The sequence below is a fragment of the Molothrus ater genome, chromosome 4 (assembly GCF_012460135.2).
Source record: "Molothrus ater isolate BHLD 08-10-18 breed brown headed cowbird chromosome 4, BPBGC_Mater_1.1, whole genome shotgun sequence".
In the NCBI taxonomy this organism is placed as follows: Eukaryota; Metazoa; Chordata; class Aves; order Passeriformes; family Icteridae; genus Molothrus; species Molothrus ater.
In genome coordinates, this window is record NC_050481.2 from 13,778,909 (window position 1) to 13,802,297 (window position 23,389).

The 23,389-nt window shown below is 36.6% G+C and overlaps 1 protein-coding gene across 2 annotated transcripts in view; it reads left to right on the forward strand.

Moving 5' to 3' along the window:
- LRBA (LPS responsive beige-like anchor protein) overlaps positions 1–23,389 on the forward strand; it is a 368,959-nt gene that overhangs the window by 225,825 nt on the left and 119,745 nt on the right. For both annotated transcript variants that reach the window (XM_036381985.2, XM_036381986.2), the window contains 2 exons: positions 21,315–21,432; positions 22,408–22,510. In XM_036381985.2, the coding sequence (XP_036237878.1) occupies positions 21,315–21,432; positions 22,408–22,510 (221 nt within the window). The remainder of the gene's footprint in view (positions 1–21,314; positions 21,433–22,407; positions 22,511–23,389) is intronic.

The window sequence follows — 23,389 nt, forward strand, 5'->3', positions numbered from 1 at the left end:
AGCAAAGATTATTTCCTACAGGGTACTGTACTTCTTTCTAGGTAAGAGGGGTGAGAGGCAAACATTTGATTGTCCCCCAGGCGTGTCTTTGGTGTGAAGCCTGGTGGATAAGGGTGATGCAGATTCATTGTATGAGCTTCAATGGCAAGAGACTTTGCTGTCACAGCCCAGAGACTGTACCATACCATGCCTACTTTGGTCCATATTTAGTCTTATGAAATGTTGGCACTACTACTACTACTACTACTATGTGAAATGAGCATTTTCCTTGAGTAACCTTGTTGTCTTCATTCACAATTAATAAAGCATGGGCTAGAGGGGGCATGAAGAGATTGGGTATCTATTTCCACTCCACTGCTCAGCACCGTGTATTTGCTTTGTGGATATTTAAAATAGGTGGTCCTAATGTTGTTCAGAAGGAGCTTGTACCTCTATTTCACCTGTTCTAACTTTCCTGTAAAAGTAGCTGGGGAGCTGACTTTTTTTCCAGAGGGATAAATACCTTGCTGTTAAGCTTTAGGTAGTTATTTCCATCACAGGTCAAATAGAAATTCTGCAGGAATTAAGATGTGCCTTGCCTATAACCTTGTTGAAGAAGTTTTGCTGTCCACTGCACCTTCCACGAAGGTTCTTTAGGCATCTGTCTCTTCCACATTTGAGTATTAAGGATTTATCTCTTGCCAACCATCATAATGAGGATAAAGTTTTTCCATTTCTAAGTAAGGCCACTCTTGAGTGTCAGCAGTTACTCTTTTTGTACTGACATCTCATTACATTAGTCACATGTAATGATGTAAGTTACACAGCAAAACTTGCTTTACATATACTTTATTTCTTTGTGTGGCTTTAAGAGGAATAAAAACTTAAAAAATTAAATATTTCCTGGCGCTTGTAAATATTAACTAAGTTGGAGAAGTTTCAGTATGTACACATAGTGAAAGAATTAGCATGAAGGTTATTTTTACTCTTTAATGTGTGTTTCAGTGTTCTTCTCTGTCCTGTGTATTTAGCAACCTCTGGGATAGGAAAAAGGGATATTTATTAGAGGGAAAGTACTGGGCAGAGGAACAGCATCATGTACTGCTTTTTTTTCTCCTAAACACATTTTATTTTCACTTTGCTTTCTGTTAGATGAGATAGATGAATTATATCTCAAGGCACTGTGTATTTATTTAGAAAGTTACCTGTTTAAGGAAACAATTCATTATGTGTCGTGGAGCTGATGAGTTCAGTAGAGCCACCTTTTAATCCTTGATTCCCTGTGGATTTTCTTTCACAATACCTTTCTCCTTTAAGTCCCTAAAACTACAGTCCTTTTGAGTGAATAGGGGCTATTTTATACACCACCCTGCTTCCAATCCAATTAAAGGCTCAATAATAGACGGATTAGGGAAAGTTTACTTCTTAGTAGAAGTGCAGCTTTGGAAAAATAGTGCGTTGATAGCAAGAGGGAATGTGAAGGAAAGCGGAGAAAATTAAGGAGATAATGGTCAGTAATCTTAACTTGTCTGATGTTTGCGCTGTTCACAATATAGCAGACTCTCAAAATGCGTAGAACAATGATTCAGATTCTTTAACCATTTTGTTGCTGGAGTTTGCCTGTCTCTTCAATTTTCTTCACTCTTGCTTTTGTTATCTGCATCTTGCACAAATGCCACCTAATCCTTTACTTTAAGTCCCCAGAGTAGGAGACTTTTGTAGTACTTTCTTGCAGGGGGAGCTGAGGAGAAATGCAGGAAAGCAAGGAGTTGATGGCAAAGTTAATCTGTTGTATTATGAAAGTAGTTAAGTATCAAAGTTTGTACAACACGTTTCAATTAGGTTTTTAAGAGAACTGCCATTGAAGTATCCCTGTGACATATAACAAACTTCCTTGAGATGTTTTTTGAGTGAAATAGTCAAGGTTAAAAACAAACCTCAAAAATGTTATGGAAGCCAGAAAATACAGTATTAAAATGTTGTTTGATGGGTAATAAGCACATTAAGTCCAATTAAAAAAATAGTCTTGACATAAAAGTTGTGTTTCCTATTCAGTGCCTTGAGTGTCACCTCGCCTTACAGGTTAGTTCCCAAAAAATTGGTTTTACTGTAGATTAAAGTTGAAAATGCTTCAGAATTCCACTTTGAATTGTATCCTTTGCATGTCTCTGAAAGGATCCTCTAACCACATTAAGCAGTGCCAGTGGTCAGCAAACTGGTAAGACCACACTCTTTTTCCAGAAAACTAAGTTAGGTGGTTGAACAAGGAATGCTGCTTTGTGCCATCAAACCTTTCTCCCTTTTTTCCCTTCTGTTTTTGGAAAGGGGGGGTGGATAAATTAAGCCTTTTCCATTTTGTAGAACAACGAGTAGTCATTATTTTCAGCTACTTTGCTACCTTATTATTGCCAAGGTCTCTACAGAGCCTTTTTCTTTGCCTACCATAGTGGATTGTAGTGGGCTAAATGTTTAATGAGTCAATGCGTTAAAGGCTTCACTTTTCTTCCAATTAACCCCAAGACCACTCTGGCATTTTTGTAAATCCACAGAAGTATTTTGTGAGGCCTAAAGGGTAAGCTGCAGGCAGGCTGTGAAGAATGTAAAAAGACTAACCTGCTAACAAACACTGTGCAATGGGACAAAGAGAGTTTAATCCGTATTATGGTAAATGCTGGCTTAGTGTCCCAAAAGGGCTTTGCAGAGTGGAACAAAACAAAGAGGGCAGCACCAATAAAAATCCAGTGCTTTTATTTTTATACACAAAATTGTTGCAAAAGAAAAACTGATAATAGCATTAAGAAAAGGTTTGAATGGTGGTTTTAAATATGATACTAAACATTGCGATTGTTCACCATTTGAATACTGTTTGTTATACATAAAGAAGCTAAAAGCAACATAGAGGCTCCAGTTGATTGAATATTCATGAAAATTGGAGATGAGTACCTCAATTTAAATTTGAAATGTTTGTGAATTAGTATATAATAAGATAATATAAAACCTATATGTTCATTAGTGTGTGTTTCTACAGAGAGAAACCTAGGAATATATTTTATGTGAATATGTGCAAAATGCAAGGACATTTATAAAATATGTAGTAAAATGCTAAGGACTCTTATTTATCCTCCTCTTAGAAGGCAAACAAAAACCCAAGGATAGTCACATATCTTACTCAAAATGCATTAAAGATTAAGGAAGATTTGCAGAATATAGTATTGCATTCAAATTCTTCATATTGAAAAAGAGGCTGGCTGTGCTTGTACTTCAAAAATTAGAGCAAATGAGAAAATCAAATAATTAATTTTTAATGCTTTAATACTAACTGTAATTTTGTCACTGTAACTATTTTGATAAGAGGAATGTAATAAACTCAAATATGAAGTAAAAAAAAAGTGTAACTATGAAAAAAGAGGAGAAAATAGATAGCATTGAGGGGTGGGAGGAATAAGGAAAAGAACATCATTCTTGATGCTTCTTTAAATGCAAGGTTATAGCTCTAAAAATAAAAACAAAGTTCTGAGCAGTGCATAGCATAACTTAGGAAGTGTTTTTCCATTACTTTGTTAGAAATATCTAATTCATTTAAATCCACTTCTTTGGATGATATGAATAAATCACATTAGATATGCCCTATCCCTGAAGTAAACTTTGATAGTAGTGATCTCATTTGTTACCTCATAACCATCATTTCCATATTTGTTTTAATTTTGCTCCAATAACAAGAAGGAATGAGCTTTAGCGTGTTGGAGAACAATTTTTGAAGAATGTAATTAGCTAATGTGATTAAGATAGCCTTGGATAGCTAAAGCAGATCTGCAACTGAGTATTTTGCTAAGAAAAACGTATTATTATCTTTAAATACAGGGAGAGATGAGAAAGACAGAGGTGTTAGGTCACATCTTTGTGGGGGTGGTACAGCACGGAAGTTTACTCTAAGATGAGTCCCTAGAAAAGGCAGACTCTGGCCTTCGGGGCAGCAAGCACAAAACCTGCTCTGAGGCTGCATGGAATAAATGGTGTGATGGAGCTCCATGTGCTTCTGACACAGAAGGGATGGCAAAGCACCTTTTGGGGTGAGATTTTGTGCTGAGACACTGAACCAATTCATGGTGTTATTCCCCAGGTAGAGAGGGCTGCCTGCTGGCCACAGATACAGGAGTTCAATGTGTAAACTCTGATAAGGCTGACATGTAATTTGTGTTACAGTTTGATTGTTAATTGTATATAAAGCAGGAGCCTTCACAGGCCTTTCATGAAGAGCCCTTAATTGGGAGAAGTAAACCCATGTCATTAGGAGTATATCCTTTAAGGAGAAGGAAGGTAACTTTTTTTAATTAAGCATTTGCTTGATTTTGGTGCTTTTGGTTTTGAATACTTCCTTTTAATATTGTGGAATTAGGCCAACCGTCTCAATTGATTGTCACAAGACAAAATTTTTTTCCAAGCATCACAAGTAAAACATCTCTCTTTTTTATTTTGTGATTTTTCTCTGAGAGTTAAGTATGTTGAAGAGTAATTAGAGTTAACTATTAGAGTTAACTGTCTTCACAAAATCTGTCTACTGGGATGTGTAACCAAAATATTTGAATAACTAGGATTTTGGCAATATTTGTAACTTGTCAGCAAATTACAGTCATATCCCTTTCTGAAAGTAGAAAAATGACATGAAATTTAGTTGTTAAAAATTTAGCTTTGGAGCTAAGAATGGTCTTAGAATGAAATCATGGATGCTCTCTGCTTCTAGTATGAGAGAAGTGACCTACTTTGCTAGATGTAAGCATTTTATGAAAGACATTGCAGAGGCACTTGGATTTGCCATTTACATTCTTTTTTGTCACTAAAGTACACAGCTATATTGGAGCACACGTTTTATTATAATTTGTCTTATTTGGGGTGTTTTTATCCCAGAGAAGTATAATCTTTGCAGTTGGATGATTCTTGGAAATTATTGTGAAGCAGAACTAACTGGCTGAGTTGTTTCTTCTGAATTGTATTCCTATAGCTGGCAAAGAGCAGCTGTGCTGGAAAACACCTGTGCAGTGGCAATGACAAGATATTTTCAGAGGCATGAAAGCACACAGTGGTTCCTGAAACTGAGAGGAGGATTCCACCACCCCATTAATGCCAGTGGGATCTGACACAAAGAATTGATTTGGAGCTGTTTAATCCTTTCTTCCAACATCCTGGGCTGCATTTAAAAAGTTGTGACCAGCAGGTTGAGGGAGGTGATTTTCCCTGTCTGTTCTGCCTTTGTGAGACCTCACCTGAAGTAGTGTCCAGGTCTAGAGTCCTCAGCACAGGAAGAATGTGAATCTTTGGGAGCAGGTCCAGAGGAGGGCTGTGACAATGATCAGAGAGATGGAAGAAAACAGGCTAAGATTTGGGCCTGGAGAAGAGAATGTTCCAGGGACACTTAAGAGCAGCCTTCCTGCACCTAAGGGGGGCTTAAAAAAGGAGGGAGAATGAGAGAATGAGGACCAATTTAAAATGATAAGAGGAAAGCTATAAATTAGATGCTAGGAAAAAATTCTTTTCTCAGGGGATAGTGAGGCACTTGAATAGGTTGCCCAGAAAAGTTGTGGATGCCCATCCTTAGAGGTGTTCAAGGCAAGGCTGGATGGGGCCCTGAGCAAACTGATCTAGAGGGTGGCATCCCTGCCAACAGTGGAGTTAGATGCAGGTGATCTTTAATCACAGAATGACAGAATATTTTAGGTTGGAAGGAACCTCCAAGATCACCAAATCCAACCTTTGACTGATCACCACATTGTCAACTAGAGCATGGCACTGACTGCCATGTCCATAAAGGTGCTTTCCAACCCAAGGCATTCTGAGATTTACCTGAGGAGTCAAGGTAAGGAACTGACCTAACAGGAAATGACTTTTTCTTGCATGGATTTTTGCAAGGGTGATTCCCTGAGCCAATTGCCTCTGTGCCCATAGGAACATTAATGGCAGGAGGAAGAAGGCAGCAGGGCCCTAGAGTTCAGCCATTCTCGTGGCTGCCACCTGCTGTGGAGCCATAGCCATAAACTCCACCCGTAGTCAAATGGTAACTGCTGGATTAGGATTTTTACTGAGATCCTTTAAATCTGTTGGAAACCTAAGTGGAGTGTGTTGTGACAAGAATCGCAAAAGTGGAGAGTTCAGCCCTTTCAGAGATAAATAATCTTGTTATCAAGAGCAGTGTCCTTTGGGGAGAAAAGGTGGTGTTAAAACAGAGTAATATATACATATATATATAGAGAGAGAGAGAGAGTATTGTCAACTGCCACTGATTTCTACTGCTGTTTTAATGTAATATTTTTGTAGGTTTTGTAAAAAATGCACATATGTATTTGTTGCTTTGGGAATGATCCTAATTACTCTTTTGGCAGTTTGACATCCTTCTGTATATGTTGGATACAACATCATTTATACATTGTCTCTGGACTGCTTTTCAAACACAGATCCTAAAGCCAAGGATTCCTACTCCAGAGAATAAAAGCTCATTGATATCTCAAGTTGTGTCCTTATGTAGAAGTCAGTTGTTTCTTCTAACTTAATGCTGAAATGTTAAAGCTGCTCCGTCCCCTGTTCCTGGGTAAAAGCTGAGTTTTCTACCATTCCCAACCCGTTTCTTGTAGTGCTCACAGGATAATGATCAGATATTACTGGTATGATGCTTCCCCCTTGAGAAAGGAAAGGCATTAGTGTGTAAATATTGAATTTTTACTGAGTCTGTGATAGCATCCAGGACTTCATTCCTGTAATCTTAGTGAAGGGCTGTATGATCTCTATGGCTGCAGGTGCACCAGTGCTATTTAAAAACTGCTTTAATTATGCCTATTACGTGTAAAAATGTTTCTTTTATGTCGTTGTATGTCTTGCATTTAAGCAACATGGTGCAGAGATGGGTTTTTCTCCTCTGGAGAACGTGTTCTGGACAGATAATACTTGGAAAGTAAGAGTTAATTTTTACTTTTTAAAAATTATGCCTTATTTTTTTACTTTCAGATTTTTCATTTTTAAGTATGTCCTAAGGTCTAGTGTTCCAGTCCTTGGCCCTGCAGTTTGAGGCTAGACATAAGTAGTTAGTACTGTTAGAAAAGTCTTACAGGAGTCCTGATTGAAGGATTTTGATAAAGTAATTAAAATATTAGTTAGGTTAATTTCTTTCTTTAGCCTGTCTGTGTTTGTTGCTTCTTAGCATTATGGAATTTGGAAATCATCATACAAGCATTATCATTCATCTACATATTGGAGCCAGATTTTTTTTTAATTTGCTTTTCAAGAGATTCTAGTGTTAATTTTCTGAACTGTTTGCAAAGCTGCGTAATGTTTTGATTTATTTTGTTTGTTTTATTTTCTATTTATTGCCAAATGTCATGTTCATAAAATGCAAAATCATACAGTGTAGTGTTCTCTGGAAATTCTCTTGGCATATTCCATCTAAATTACTTTAAACAACTCTATCTGATTGCAGTTTTCAAAAAGAATGGAATAATTACTATCCTGAATTCCAACAATATACACAGGTTTGCTGGAGAGAGGAGTAGATAAAGCATATGTTTACATGACTTCTGCAACAAATGGTCTCCCTATACAGTTTGCAAATAGCAATTATAATTTCATGTTAATAAGATGCAGGAAAAGTGCTAGAGGAACAGTGCTTTGCTGCTTTTGTCACGGTTTCATCAAACTGATTTTGTCAGCACTGGAGCATAACCCTTGCCACATCAGTTTGAGTGCTCATTAGGCAGCCGATTTGTCTGAATCCTCATTAATTTGATTAACTCATTTACTTATGGATGGTGACATGTTATGTGGTACAGGAATGGTGGTTAGAGACTGGAATCAAGACTCTCCTTGACTTTGTTAGCATTCAGTTGTTCATTTGTTTCTGCAATAAACTGCTGCATTTGAGCACTACAGCAACAGTAATTTACATTTTGCAGAAGTGCAGCATCAGCTGAAGGGTTGAACTTACATTGTGTAAACTTGCACCTCTGTCAGTCAACTGCAGACAGCAGTTTAGGAGCTTTGTAGGTTTATAGCCTGCTCCAATTCCGTATTTATTTCACTTGGGTACTAGACTTTCTCATAACAACCTAAACAGCTCTGGCAAAGATCTGGTTTAATGTAAATTAAATAACAAAAGGGAAACAAGTAGAAAACATCCTCAGTTAACACATTCAGAAGAGGGAGATGTTGTTAAGCAGGGGTACTTAAAGCACTTTTCTGAAGGATAGGTTTCAGAAAAATGATCAAAATAGAAAAAAGAAGTCAGTCAATGATTTAGATAAAATTCTGTGTATTCACAGTTTAGAAAATTGTATTTTTACAGTTTGATATGTTGATATGCTTCTAATATTTTAAGGTGCTGACTGTGTGCAGTTTTGGATGCCAGCCACTATTTTGGTGGTCATATGTGAAACTGGAAAAGAAAAATTAAGCATGCAGGGTTTAACAAACAATAAAATATTTTGTTTGAATTCAGTGACTCTGAATTTGAGTGGATGGCAAGCATATTAACTCATCTATGTAATTTTGAGTTGAGATCAAATTCAGTTTGGGATAGCTCAAGAAACAGTGGAGTATTTCAAGTGTTGTGAAGATGAAGAAGCCTGAGTACTTGAGCGGCCAAATAATTTATTTTTGGTGAGAATTGCATTTGCAATTCTAGGGCTGAATGTGCAGCGCAAAGATTCTCTGTGCTGTGGTGAAGCAGAATGCTTTTTGTATTTCTGAGGTGCAAAACAAGCCTCCTCCTGGGATGTGGCAGTATTGGAGAACCACAGTTTGCAAAAACAGGCCAGAAATCTTTCTCTCTAAATGCAGGACCAGAAGCAACAGTTGGCTACATGTTGGCAAAACTACAAGAAAATAAAACCCAAAATGCTTTCAAAGATGAAAGAAGAAACTTGCAAAATTTCAATGAAACTAGCAACTGTCTATGGTGGTGAGTCAGACTAGAACCGTTCCATCTCCTTCACCCCTGCATTATTGTCCTTCTCCCTGCCCTAGGGAGAATATCTGAATACCTGTTGAACTCCAGCTTTACCCTCAAACATAGTCCTTGGAGAAAGGAGGGATTGGGGAAGCAGCAGAACTGACTGGGGATTGATGAGGTGCAACATTTGCAGGGCAGTCACCTGCAAAAATCCTTGTGAAACTGTAGCTTGAGTGGAAGGTGGTAGAGCAGGAGAGAGGAAATAGTCTTGGAATTGTTTGGGAAATAAGGCAAATTTTTAATGGACAGGAGAGTTGGGAAAAAAGGTAGGCCATTGAGGGAACTGTAAAAGTGTTTTTTCAATTTACTGTAAGTTAACTAGAGCTTTGCTTTAGACTAAGGTGTAGTCGTTACTTATTTTTTAATAATCATTAGTGTGCATTTGTTTATACACTCTAACACTAACTATTGCAAGCTTTTTGATAATAAAAAAATACTGTTTCCCCTGTTCAATCTTCTTGTCCTGAAGTTAGGATTGATGATGTTCTTAGGCTTCTTGTAAGGTTATACTAAGTTAATAATAAATTTCTGTAGAATTGAAATGAGACCAAGCATGGGAAAATACCCTGTCATTGTAACAATTGCACAATGTTTGTGGTTGTATTTGTTTACTTGGATATGCAGTTTTACTGAGTCAGTCAGACCAGTCTTGTTTCATTGAGAAGGTGAACAAAGTGCAGGAGATCTTGCATCCTTTCTGTAGGAGAGATTACTGTCACTGAATAAAATAGAGCTATAATTTCACCCACTCTTTTATATTTTTTGGGAGGAAACAGCTCCAAATGCATCATATTTGGGAACTTCTTTATACTAGATGGGCTCTTTTAGAAATGTAATTTATTTTAGTTTACTAATATATGCCTGTATTTGGAATGATGGAAAGAGTTTACAGAAACAAGTTCTTTGACTTCTATTTCAATTCTGTGGAATCATATCATGGAATATTTGCAAAGTGCATATGGAACACAGATAATATTCAAACAGGAGGCTGGTGATCAGAGTTGAATTACTGGGCTCTGAATTTTTCTACATCCACCTCTTTTCCTTCTTCACTTGCTCTGACAGTTACAGACTGTTTCTCTAATAGGGCTTGCATTTGAAGATAAGCCTGCATGTAAACAAATTAACTTTTCTTAAATGGAGAGCCATTTCATCTGCAATAATATACCAATTCATAAACTATCAGAAGCATATTTTTAAAAAAAGAAAAAGATAAATGACCCATTGTATAACACTTACTATTAGGCAGACTAGATGTCCCTGTGTTCTGGGAGATAAGGCTCTTGTATTATTACACCCTAATAAAATGAGTTAATGTTTTAGTATCAGAGATAAAAGGACAGTTGGATATATTTAATAACCAAACTGAGAAACACTTAATTTTAGTTGTCTGTAGCAATATAACACAAATTCCCCTGTAAAACAAATTGCACTTTTGGAATATACTTTAATGTGCATTCGACAAAGGAGAAAATGAGGTGATTGAAGTTCAATTTGTAGCATGTTATTAACCATTTCCGCTTGACTAGATGTGTAAAAGGATAATGGATGAGGGTTTTATTATTGCCTTTCTGCTAAAATGAAGTGGTGTAAAAGATAAGGTGATGAGATTAATGAACATAAGGAAAAGGCGTAATCAATCAAACTCCAACAGGGTGATGAGATGACAGTACTTAAGATTTGCAAGGATTTTAAAAGTGGATTTTATCAACACCGACATTTTGTTTGGGTGCAATGCTAAGAAGCAGATACTTGCCAATTTCAGTTATTTTTGGTGGGTTCAATTACTACTGTATGATTGAAGCTTCAATAATTAATGTAACAAATTGTTAAGTTTTTTGTTAAATTTAAATTTCATTTTAAAATCCCCTATATGGTTATTAAAGGGGGTTAAGCAAGGAAGGATTTTTTGTCAAGCAGGAAGGATGTTTTATTGATCAGTTTATCAGTTCTTCACTGGTGGAACACTCCCAGATGTGTCTGGATGAGTTATTTTTAGTCTGTGCTGCTACCTCAAGTTTTGCATCCAAGTCATTTCAGCATTTCAGTCACTGGTTTTCATGTGCTCAAGGAAGAGTGAGAAATGCTTTCCTTGCCCTGTAATAAGTTCTCAAACATGAAACTCTACAAGATTTCAACTTCCAACTCCTCAAATAGAAAATTGATTATCTTGTAGTGATAAATCTACTAAAGTTTCTAGCTGTAAATGTGTTCCTCTTTGTAGGTGAGATATTTTATACTTCAGATCTCAAATCTTCTTTTCTCTAACACATATCTTAAAATTGTTACCCACTTGAATATCTATAATGTTAATGTGTTATGGGAAGAATTGATTACAGGTGTTTTACTTGTAAGTACTTCTGCTAGAGAAAACCCTAAAGGTAGATCTACTGCCTTAAAATACTTTTTTTTTTCTTTAAAGAATAGAAGAACATTGAGTTCCACACCAAAAATCACCTAAGAGCTGCAAACACCACTGAAAAATCAATTTTCTAATGCCTTCAGTTTTCTGCCCCTTTTAAAAAACAGTACACCTGTTTCAAAACGTGGACTTGACTAGGAGGGGAGCTGCTATCCAGTTATGGTCTTTTCCCTACTTGAAAAAAGATTTAAGAAGGACTCCCACATTCTTTCAAATGTGGCGAATTTATTTGATAAAAGTTGCCTATTAAAAGGCTGCCTTAATTTAGTTTTGGAAACGAAACATGCACGAGCAGGATAAATTGCTGTATTTTTGCAAGGAACTTAGTTCTTGGCAGCACTTAGGCCAGGATGGATAGAATATTGCTATGGGGTTAGGGTTTTCTAAAGAGAAGCAGTTGAAAATACTTTTCCCTCTTGGCTTCAGCATTTATGAAACACTGTTAGGTACTGGCTGGAAACTGGGGCTTTGTCAATACTCCCACATTAGACTTGACTTTTTCTGCCTCTTCAGAAAACTTTCAGTTTTGCAAAACAGCACCGTGGATTTGAAAGATAAATGCATAACACAGCCCAGATTAAAATTCTTCACAAGAGCTAATATTTTCACATAGACTTACTGCCCTCTCTCCTCCTGTCATCTGCAGAATTCTTTGATAGACTTATTTTTTATTAGGCCCTCAGGAGTAGCAAGTTTTAGATTTAATACCCCAGGGGGAATGGCAAGGCAAATCATGTTGTTGGATCAATTGTTCAGCTATCCCCAGACTGCTGTCTGTGTATCTGTTACACTTGAAAAGCCTTTCTTATCAATCATTTGGACTAGAAATGCAGTTTAATTTTCTATTGCATTTTTAAGCTGAAATAAGGGTTATGTTCTTGTTCTGTTACCCCAGAATCATAGTTATGGTTGTAGACCTCACATTAGTTGTGCCCCTGGCTTGCTTAATCTTAGGAAAGGGTCTTTTCTTGTACGAATGCTTTAAAACTGAATTTATATTACTTTAGTTTAGCATGTACTAAGATGAATTTCAGCAGTTGTTGCATAAAACCTCCTCTCCACATGGCTGCTTTTTTTTCCCTTTAACAATATGTGGTAAGTTTTAGTTGGACACATTCTTTCTATGTGTGATCTTAAGGGGTTTTCCCTTGCAGTCACAGGCCATAACAAGACCTCGGTCAGTGATAGATTTCAGTCAATTCTTCTGAGAAATTAATCTACTTTTGCAGGAATAGAAGACCAATGTAAGAATACAGACACAAAATATGAAGTATACTCACGTGGAACTTTGTTATAAAAAGGAGCACATAGGAGACGTGTCCTTTGATAACATAACGTGTCCTTTCAAGAACATTTCCTCTATTTTGTTGTCATTTGGCTTTGGTTTACAGTAAATCAACTTGAAGTGAGTGGAGAAGAGCTTGGGCAGTGAAAGGTTTTATAGCAGTTCTGTGCTATCTTCTTTCCCATATTCTGAGGGCAAGAGGGAAAATCTGCTCAGTATTATATACAGTCCTGGGCATCCCAAATGAGGCAAATGTACATCAGCCCCTGCAGCTGCCCCACTTTATTTGAAGGGGATTTGGTTCCTGCAGCACTTGAGAGTCTCTGCAGCACAAAGGTGGCATTGAGCCATTTTTGCATCCACACCCCTTTGCAAGGGGCACCTTGTGTGCCACATCTCTCACAAAACACAGCGCAGAATCTTCTAATGTGAACGGCTGGCTTGGTAGCTCTGGAGTCTGACTTTTCTCCTTGCCTTCAAGAGGCACATCTGTTCTTCTATGTATGGGCTTGCTTCCCATTAATGAGCTGATCAGATACAGTGTTTCTTGATGACTGGTATTCTAGCTTCCTGCCAGATGTGTGGGGGAGTTCTTGTTTTTGTTTTGTTTCTGATGAAGGGATATGAAGGTCAGCTTACAGGTCACTGATTTAAAAAAAAAAAAATCGTTTTTTGGCATTGAAACTTATTTTTTCATTTCCCATTTACTTTCTGCTCCTCCTTCTGCAAGATCAGATGGAAACAGCAGACACTGGACAGCTGCCAGTGTTGCAGGTGTAGTGGTTCCTTCTTAGTTGTAGTTGCTGCTTCCACTTGCACATGTTCTGACTGGAGAGACCTTTGCTGGATACATGGAGAAGCAGCCCACAGGAGAAGTCATATACTGAAAGTGGTGAAATAGGCAGGTGCAGGGTACCAAAGGAAATCTGACATGACTATTCTCATTTGCTGTTCCAAATACAAATTTGAAGAGGCATTTATAGCAAACATGAGCCTTACTTTTCTAAAACAGAGGCTCCCCAGGCCAGTGATCACGGTACCAGTCTGACAGAACTCAAGAAGTGTTTGGATAACACTCTTGGGCACAGGGTGTGGCTCTTGGGCATAACCTGTGCAGGGCTGGGAATTGGACTTCAGCGGTTTTTGTGGGTCCCCTCCAACTCAGGATATTCTATGATTTAAAAAAAAAAAAAATTTCAATGTCTAAATATCTTTAAGAGACAGCAAAACAAAGATGGCTCCTGCATTGTTTTCTGTGCTCTGCCTTTGAGATGCTTGCTTCTTTTTCTTACATTTCACCATACATAGTAAGTAATATTGCTGTGGATATAAGCTACTGTGAGTCTGGCAATTGTCCTATTTTTCAGACTCTGTACTTTTAAAGATCCACGAATAGTCTGATAAAGACTATCCTCCAGGACTTTTCTTCACTAGGAATTTTATAAAAGGAGCGGGACCAACCAAACTTCAAACTTCAAAAAACTTAAAACTTAAGAAAAACTCAAATCTACAACCTTTTTGTCATTATATATAAAAAAAAAATCTGCGCTTGATTCCTTTTAACTATTTTTCTGGCACTTCCATCTTTTTGAACAAGGGAAAGCTTTTTAGGGCTTATTTTGAAATCCTTTTTTTAATTGCAGTAGTGTTACAACATCATCACATGGTTTTGAGCCACAAGTCCTGTGTTGTATTACTTCTACTAGGAAACTTTCTGTACAATTTATATTTTCAAAATATGGATCATGATCATACTTATCACCTCAAAAACATACTTTTTTTTTTTTTCTTCTTATTGGGAATACCAGATTCTGGGGAGTGTGCTAAAAGCTTTTGAGGTCAACATTTAAAAGATATCTTTCTTTTATAACCTCTTTTCAATAATAAAATATTTCCATAGTGAATTTAATCTGCATTTGTATTTCCTTTTTTTCTCAGCTCACAAGGAGATGGGAAGGCTAATTAAATGTTCAGTTTTTGCAGAGTGATGATTTGGAACATCTAAAGCTTTCCTGTTCTTTGTCTTTTAGTTTTCTGCATTAATAAACTTGAAGGTGAGCTAACTAACAAGGTAGCAACAGTTGTAGTGATACAAAGTTATGCACCAAAATAGGAGAGCTGTGAAGGACTTTTTGAAGCCATTTAGACACCTGCTTCTCAGCTGGATGGATAAAATGATGGCAAAGGGATTTTTCCCAGCTGGTTTTTCAAAATTCTGTCTCACACAGGGTAATGATCATGGAATGCACCACTGCACCATTCATTACGACAAAGTCTTAATACTGATAATACTGCAGCATTTTTGATGCGAATTCCACTATTTAATATCATCAGCTTCTTTTGACAGCTTCTACACAGTGAGAAATCACTTTATGGAATTCTGCTCACTGATGCTTAAGCTCTCTTCTTGAGCTTTTGCATGTAATGTCATTTTTTCAATGTATAAAAAATGAAATCAAAACAAGCTTTTTTAGTATTTGCACTGTGTCTGTTTACCTGATGGAATTCATTGACACGTGAAATCATGAAGTTGCATGATTTAATGCAGTCCAAAAAGACTAGGTTGAGTTATTTCTAAATGATTGAAAGATTCTTGGTTATGATTTGTTGTCTGTATCATTTTACATACCAGGTATATGAAGACTGTATATGTATGAACATCAGTGCTGTAGCAAATAGCATAAACAGATAACCCTGGGAGAGGAAAAATGTTGCTCTTCTCTAGTGATGTAAACATCTGTATGAGCCTTTTGTATCTACCTCTTGAGGAGCAGATCCAACTAGCTCTTAAATCAGAATGTAACTAAATCAAGATATCAGTCAACTCCTACAAGAATCTGTGAATTCTTGCAATTCTGACTCCTTTTTTATCATAAATAAGCCTGCTGTCATATTTTGCAAAGAAAGTAATAACTTCGTGTCCTTAACCTTGCAGGGCTTGGACAGTCACCCTAACCTGTATTAATTTTCTTCTTTTTAAACTTCCACTATCTGAGGCTGCATAATTTACCTTGCATAATTGTCTTTAGCAATCAGAAATTCCCATTCTTTGGGTTAATTAAATGCTTTCTGATAGTCGTAATGAACCCCTGCTCTCTAAAACCCAGCAGGGTTAATCAAGAAGGAAAAAAAATGTTTATGAGACCCAGTTGAAGGAAGTAAGAGAGTTGGTACTAAATTTGCTAACATTGTTTGCAGATATATGTGAGGTGTTTAGAACCACATAGTCAAATCAGAAAAGTTCTGAAATACAGGCTCCCTCAGTAATTTTATTTCCAAGTTAGATTGGGATTATCAGGAAGAAAGTTAATAGAAGACCACTTTCAGAAAATTTAAATTGCACACAGATTTTTTCACACTGAAATACAGCTTAAGTGACAGGATAAAGAGAGAATATATAGTTGTGCATTCCTTTGTTTTAATAATCTGGGAAGTATTTTTCATGCTATCATATATGTACTCATCTGTGGTCTGTGACAGTTAGACTTTATTCCTATTATTCCTCTTATTTCCAAGCACATGGTGTTCCTTTTTTCATTGTGTAGAGAGAAATTATTTCAAAACTGAATGGATCTAGAAACAGAACTAAATCCTAACGAAAGATTAAACTATTTACAGGTCCTGAGGCCTTAAGGTATTGTAGGCTAATATAAACAGCATAATGTGAAATGGGAATTTCAGTTTGTGGTAAATCTGTCTGTCCCCAGCAGCTTCAGATAAAATAATTCCATCCTTCTCGAGCACATCAATTTGCTAGTCGGTGGTTCATGTATCAAAGAGCATTCTGTGAAAATATCGATATCATTGGTTAATATAAATGAAATTAATTTTTAAAGCTGGGCTAAAGGTTGACATCTGAAAAATTGCATTACTTTGCAGAAGAGAAATTTCTGTCTTCCAGTGAAATTTCAGGTCATAAGGGCAAGTAATTTTCACAATCTTCAATGGGAACCAGTGAAATATGAACTTCATTGTCACCTAGCCCCAAAGCGATAAGATAAAATGAGCTGATACATCATTTGCTGTGGTTTTATCATCTCCTTCAGTAATTGGAAGAGAAAACACAAGAGTCCTTTACCACCCCCCTCCCCAGTCCCTTCACCACCCACACCCAGGCATAAGCCATTTTGCTCTGATCAATACAAAGGTCACTGAGTATTTATTTATTTATTTTATTTTTTTATGCCGGGTAAAACTGTCTAGTGGAACATTAAAGTAATGAATATGTTTAATTGAGTTTGTCACCCATGAAAATGCTGAACAGGATTGTGTAACAGACTGTGCATGCTCACAGGGGGACTGGCTGCTGCTCACTGCCTGTGGATTTCAGTGGCTGATTTTGTAAATATCTGAGATTTAAAGCAAGCATCTTATTTGCTGTTTCTTTGAGAAATCTAAAATAAACCAATAAACAACTCTGATTTATTGAAGAGCATGTTGATGTTGAAGATTATTAATAGTCTGATCTAATTCCCTGTTAATTCAGTTGTACTTAGATTTATTTAAACAAAGAGCAGAGTCAGACTCTTTCACTGTGAATCCTGCAGCCAGGAACTAAATAATACCTGGACAGTAGAATCCTAGGGTCCTCAGATGCAAGGCTGAGGTTAAGGTAGAAATCCAGGTTTCTTGTGAACTGAGTGTCAGATTTTGTAGCCTCTGAGTGCTGTAATTCTGCCTTCCTGACTAAAAATTACTCCAAATGACCTAGAATGTTGCTAGAATGTATTTATAAATTTTCTCTCAACTGTAATCAAATGAGAATGTAAGTTAAATGCTCTATGTTTTTGTTCAGTGCTTTGTTGGGTTTTTTTCTTTGTCTTGCATTGTAACTTATTTAAAATTAGACAAATGTGCATCAGCTTTTTAAATAAGCTATTTAGCTTTTATTTTACTCATGGCAGTTAAGTTGGCTGGCATATTAAAGTAATATAATTATTCAATTACTGTTTCAGTTCTATAACCCATTTGCAGACTTAATTACTTCTAGCCTATTCACATTTTCAAGATCAATAGTACTTTTCTCTAAAATAAAATAAAATATATGATAGCTGATTGGCTTGCTTAACAGGTAAAGCAAAATGTTCATTTAATCTTCAGTAAAATACTATTTTTCTAATTCAGGAGGCAGCGGAGTGATGGGGGTGGTTTTTTAACTATTGCATGAAGTCTTTTACAATAGACATTGTTTATGATAAACATTTAAGGAAGGTTTTGAAGAAAAGGTAGAATGGGGCATTTGTATTAAAATCTGAAAAATGATAGAATAGCTTCCAAGTAAATGAGCTTTTTTGTTGTTGAGAAATTAGCAGATACATCACTGTAAATCGTGAGCACTTACTTATGTGTGATCTTAATTTGTGGTGAGCACTGCGCTACCTGAGTTTTCATGCTACTCTGATTTCAGAGTCTTCTCCAAGTAGAATTTGAATCTGGCTGTTCTTTACTCACTAATTTCTTAGGGAGTTTCTGACAGCTGTGCAGTGTTGGGGCCATCAGCATGAGTACAACGACTGAGTACAGGTTTAGACTTTCATTTCTAATACTTGAAGTAAAAAAAGGGACTTCATTCAAAGGGGAAAGTAATTTTATATTTTTACTAATGTTGTCATGATGCCTGTTCATTTGGTGTTGTCAAAGTCTAATTACAGAACAGTTTGTATGATGAGATTTTTGAAACTATAGAACTTTACAGTTGCCTCATTTGTTTATGTGTTTTTAAATGAAATGGTAAACAGTATAAATTATCTTTTCTCCTGTAAGGTGCTGTATCATTAGAAAGAAATGAAATGTGCAGTAGATTGAACTTCAATCTGATGTGTTGAATCAACTGAAATTCTGTAAATACTTTCTCACCTGTGGAAGGCAGTACTATTTCTGCAGATTAAATTAGATTGTACACTCTCATTAGTCTCTGCTCCACAACTTGTTCCAAAACTGGTGGTGACAAAAGGCAGAAATGAGTTGGTTTTAATCTCAAAATATTGTACGATGGTATGAAGAAGATAGCTGTTCTTAAATTCTGAAGTGGAGCTCTGTGTTGTGTGGCTTATGGGTGAAAACAGGCAAATGCAAAAAGAGTTCTTGAAAGTTGTAGTTTTGATGTCAGAAGTGATTAAAAAAATATTTTTGTTTGCCAGAATAAAAATGCTGAATTTTATTTGAAGAATGAGCCAGTTTCTGCAACTAGGAGTTTCTAATAATATTTTCTAGGGAGTGAAAGGCTGCGCTGTATTTTCATAAGGAGCACTTAGCCATGGACATGACAGCAATGTGTTTGTCTGGGACCTTTCACCCGCTCTTCTGGGTGGAGGGAGTGCTGAGCGGGGCAGCGCCGCGTTGCCATGGCAGCTGGGTCACTGGCGGGCTATAGAGCCCTGGCTAGGGTGCTGTCGGTGTGCCCGGCGTTCCAGAGAGCACAGTGTCCCACAGAAGGGCTGCTCCAACCTAATCCAGTTTTAATTGAACTCCAGAGACTTTGAAGTGAGGCTGCAGAGCAGGCAGAGGCTACTCCAGCCCGGAATGAAGGCCCTGCTCAGCCCGGCCTCAGCTGCTTGCATCTCCTGATCAGTTTTGTTAATGAGTGCTTCAGAGGTGGTTACAGCAGTGGCTGTGGTGTTTCTGGGGTGCAGGTCCAGTTCCTGCTGTCAATCCTCTCCCTCTGAATTCAGTTACTTCACCTATTTCATTGGCTCTACGAGGTGCACAATGCAAGCCACCTCTGCTCTTTTCAAGCTGGTGCTTTTCCTTCCAGTTTTAAGGAGGCTGCAGGCAGCAAGCTCCGGGCCTCATGCAGGGTTGGCAGTCTCACAGAAAATGCTCACTTCACAAGGTAAAGGGAATAATTATTTAGAATGCTGGTTTTACTCACACTATCCACATAGTAAATGCTTGAATTTGCCATGCATAGACCAATGGGGACAAACAGGCTGTTGGGTTTTAATTGTTGCAGAAAAGTAGAGGTTACCACATTGCTGTCTGTCTCAAAAAAATCAAACATTGCAATTAGAAGCTCCAATTTCAGGATCACAAGATGGATGAATATCATCAAAAAGTACCAAGAGATTTCTGTGCATGAGCACTGCAACTTTGTCTCTTTTGTTACCTCTTTTGATGTTGTATTCTTAGAGGATATTTATATGCATGTGACAAAACCCAAGCACAGTGGTTCTGAATAGCACCACAGAATTATACAAATCTGCCAATTAGTGTGGATGGGATGTGGGAAGTGTCAGTATGGCCCAAGTCCATTAGTTCCCCAGTTCCAGAAATGTTTAGCAACCATTGACAATCTCTGGTCCTTTCATCACATTTCTAGAATTTTGTACTGGAAGAATTATGTAGTTTTTTCCTTCTCTTTCTATCTGTGTGTGTGTGTTTGCTGGGAGAGAGGTTGGCACTTGTATTGAGGTGAAGATGATTTGCTTTGTATGTTCTGATCTGTGATATCAGCTTTTGGTTTGCCAGTCTTGTTTGCTTTTAATTCACAAAACTGGTACAATATTTTATGCTGAATTTAATTTGTAGTGGTTTTTAATGGTGCATCTGCTCTCTGCTATGAAAACGCAGGTTTTATTTGTCAATATATGCTATGTGCAAGGCAAAATCCTCCTTTGTTAAAAACCTCTAAACAAATGATTGGCTTAATTAACAGTCTTTGTTATGTTAAGGACTTGAATTTCACTTTTTCATTTTTGTACACAATGTTTTTATTGCTCAAGTGAAATTGTGATAAGAATGATGTTAACAAGGATTGCATATGAGTCTCTTTTTCTCTGATGGTTTTCTATTAAGTGCTTTTGTGTTTGCTAAAATTGACAAATCTCAGATTTTCCTTCTCCTATAGTTTGTTAATCTGAGGTAGAGAAGTGTCCAGTCTCTCTGTCCTTTAACACTTACATAATTAAGCTTTGAAACGGAAAGGAAAAAGTGAAGCAACAAAGAAACAAAGTGGCTGAGGACTGAGGAAAATGGAATTAGTTTGAATTGTGAAGGCAGACTAAGCATCTGTGTCTGTCAGATGGGATGACAGGAATTGTAACAAGTTACTTTGACAACCGCTTACTCCATAGAGAGATTATGCTGAGTTCATTTGCAGGTTTGTGTTTAACCTTAGCTGACAAAATGATACTTAACCTCTTATACAGCCAACCTTTCTAGTTCCAGAATTAATGAACGCTGCCTTAACGATAAACCTAAGGAACATTTTTTTTCTTCCAAGACATTTTTTTCGTGCTTATTTGTTACAGGCCTGTTATTACAATGCTGAAGGGAGTGCAGATACATCTAATGCTACTAGAAATGCATTTCTGAATATGGTTTTATGCTTTGCTGAAATGCTGAACATTTAATAATGTTTTTGAGACTCTGAAACTGTTGTGAAAAATAGACAGTTGTATTTAAAGGAAAAAACGCAAGCAAATGTTTAAAATATTTAGCATGAATAATTGAATTCAGGAGTACAAGAAATGTATTAGAGATTCATAGCATGATTTGAAGGTTGAGCATATTTTAATTTTGCTGCAGGTTTTACATGTAATTGGTAGAATCCATGTTTGTGGGTCAAGGAGTTTCTCTTTTGCAAGGTATTTCTGTCCAGCTAACATATTTAAAACATCCTTTCTGTCTGTTTCTCCTAGATTCTGGCATATACAGAAGGACTCCATGGAAAATGGCTCTTCTCAGAGATTCGATCTATCTTTTCCCGACGTTACCTCTTGCAAAATACAGCACTGGAGATATTCATGGCAAATAGAGGTACAGTGAGCTTAAAGAAATGACAGCTGTGGATGTGAGGACATGTGCATTCTCCTTGGGTGCTTAGCCATGTCTGCTTTGGCATGGATTTGTGTAGATAGAGGAAGAGCTTGCATTAAATGCATCAGTATTTAAGTTGGTATTTTTTTGTAATTTAGTTTCTCCTTCCAATTGTTTTTTCAATGATAAATTATGATAAGCCATGGAAACTGTGCATTATCAATGCCTCACTTCCATTTATATCCACGTATTTATTCGGCATTCTCTGAGGACTCCTGCTCAAGACAGTCCTACCTCTGATCTGTTATGCATGAAGGATTTTTGTGTTCCCTTGGAGGGTTGATAGTGTTAGTTAGACACACCAAGAACAACGGAATGAAAGAATTTCACTACTGGATTAGACCAGTGACTGCTAATCCTTCGTGTTTTATTTAAAATGTAGAACATTGTTTTGGTAATGGTATTATCCAACAGAATATTAATTATATGCATAAACACTTGTACTCTCTGAGGTCATAAATGGCTACTGGTGGTACCATAATTAGATTGTTATTTAGATTTTTAGGTTGCTGTTTCAGAAGTGTCATTCACACATTTCAGACAAAATAGGAAGATAGTATTTTGAACACTATTTCTAGAAAATATCTAGAAAGTAAATTAGTAAATGTATGAACCAATTGATACATACATTTTTAATTATTTCTAGACGGTCAATCTGTACATATAAGTTTAATTTCTATTCAAAGAGGAAAAAAAATGGAGACCTTGTAAGATGTGCAACAGTGACAACTTCTGTTGAAATTCCTGTTAGTGATATATAAAAGGAGTTCTGTAAATTTTAAAAAAATATATCTACAGCATCCTGAAAGAAACTTGTCTGATCTGTTGAGCACCTGATCTTAGGGTTTGATTATGTTGGTTGAGAAAGCCTAAAATGAGTAAAATCATGCTGTGTTTCAACTCTTGTACTCACAGTGGGTGTCATGTTCAACTTCCCTGACCAAGCAACAGTAAAGAAAGTGGTTAACTGTCTACCTCGGGTTGGTATCGGTACCATCTTTGGATTACCCCAGACCAGGTATTTTACAATCTGAGTTAATTTTACCTGTCAGCTCTAAGAGTTGTTTTTATTTTCATCAATGGTGTGAAGCATTTACACCTACTAATTTACAGAATATGGTGCAGGAAACCCTTAGGGAGTGGTATCTTGATTGTTGTGACTTTAATTTTTTTATTTTTAATCAATTTCTGTACAAAGAAATGGAATTAAAATAGTTTGGAGTGTTTTCTGTTGTGTTTTGTAGTATTTTTATAGAGTCCAGAAAGAAAAAAATGTCTTGGATTGCTACTATAGCCACTCTGTAAGAACATCAGGATTTCTGTTTACAGAAACAAATTATGTGTGAAAAATTTTAAATGTACACTGAAGACACATTTGCTCAATATTTCACATCCATTTGTACTGATCAATTTGTTTGCAACATAATGTAGGTTATTAAAAAAAAACAGCTACAGTTTCCTTGAATGGTTTACCAATACCTGTAAAGATTTTTTTAACTAAAATATAAAGACTATATATATTTTTTTCCTCCCTAAGTGATGTGGGTTTGGTATTTACAGATGTTTTTGTTATGAACAAAACAATCTTGGGAATTTTATGATAAACTCTTCTCTGTTTGATTTATCACTCCAAGGAATGACTTTACAGTCTTCTTTCACAAACATTAGGAAATCTGGCATCCAATTCTAAAAGTTTGAGTTATTTATGACTAACTCCCCAACACTGCCCAGAATTTAAACCTCAAGAGGATGGACTTCATAATGAAATTCTATCATCTTATCATTGTTTTCCTTTGTTCTTGAGGGATTTAAAAAACCTCTCCTTAAAGATGGCTTGATTCTTATGTGAAATTCTAAAAGCATTGTAATTTTCTTACTTAATGATATTCCATCTCTA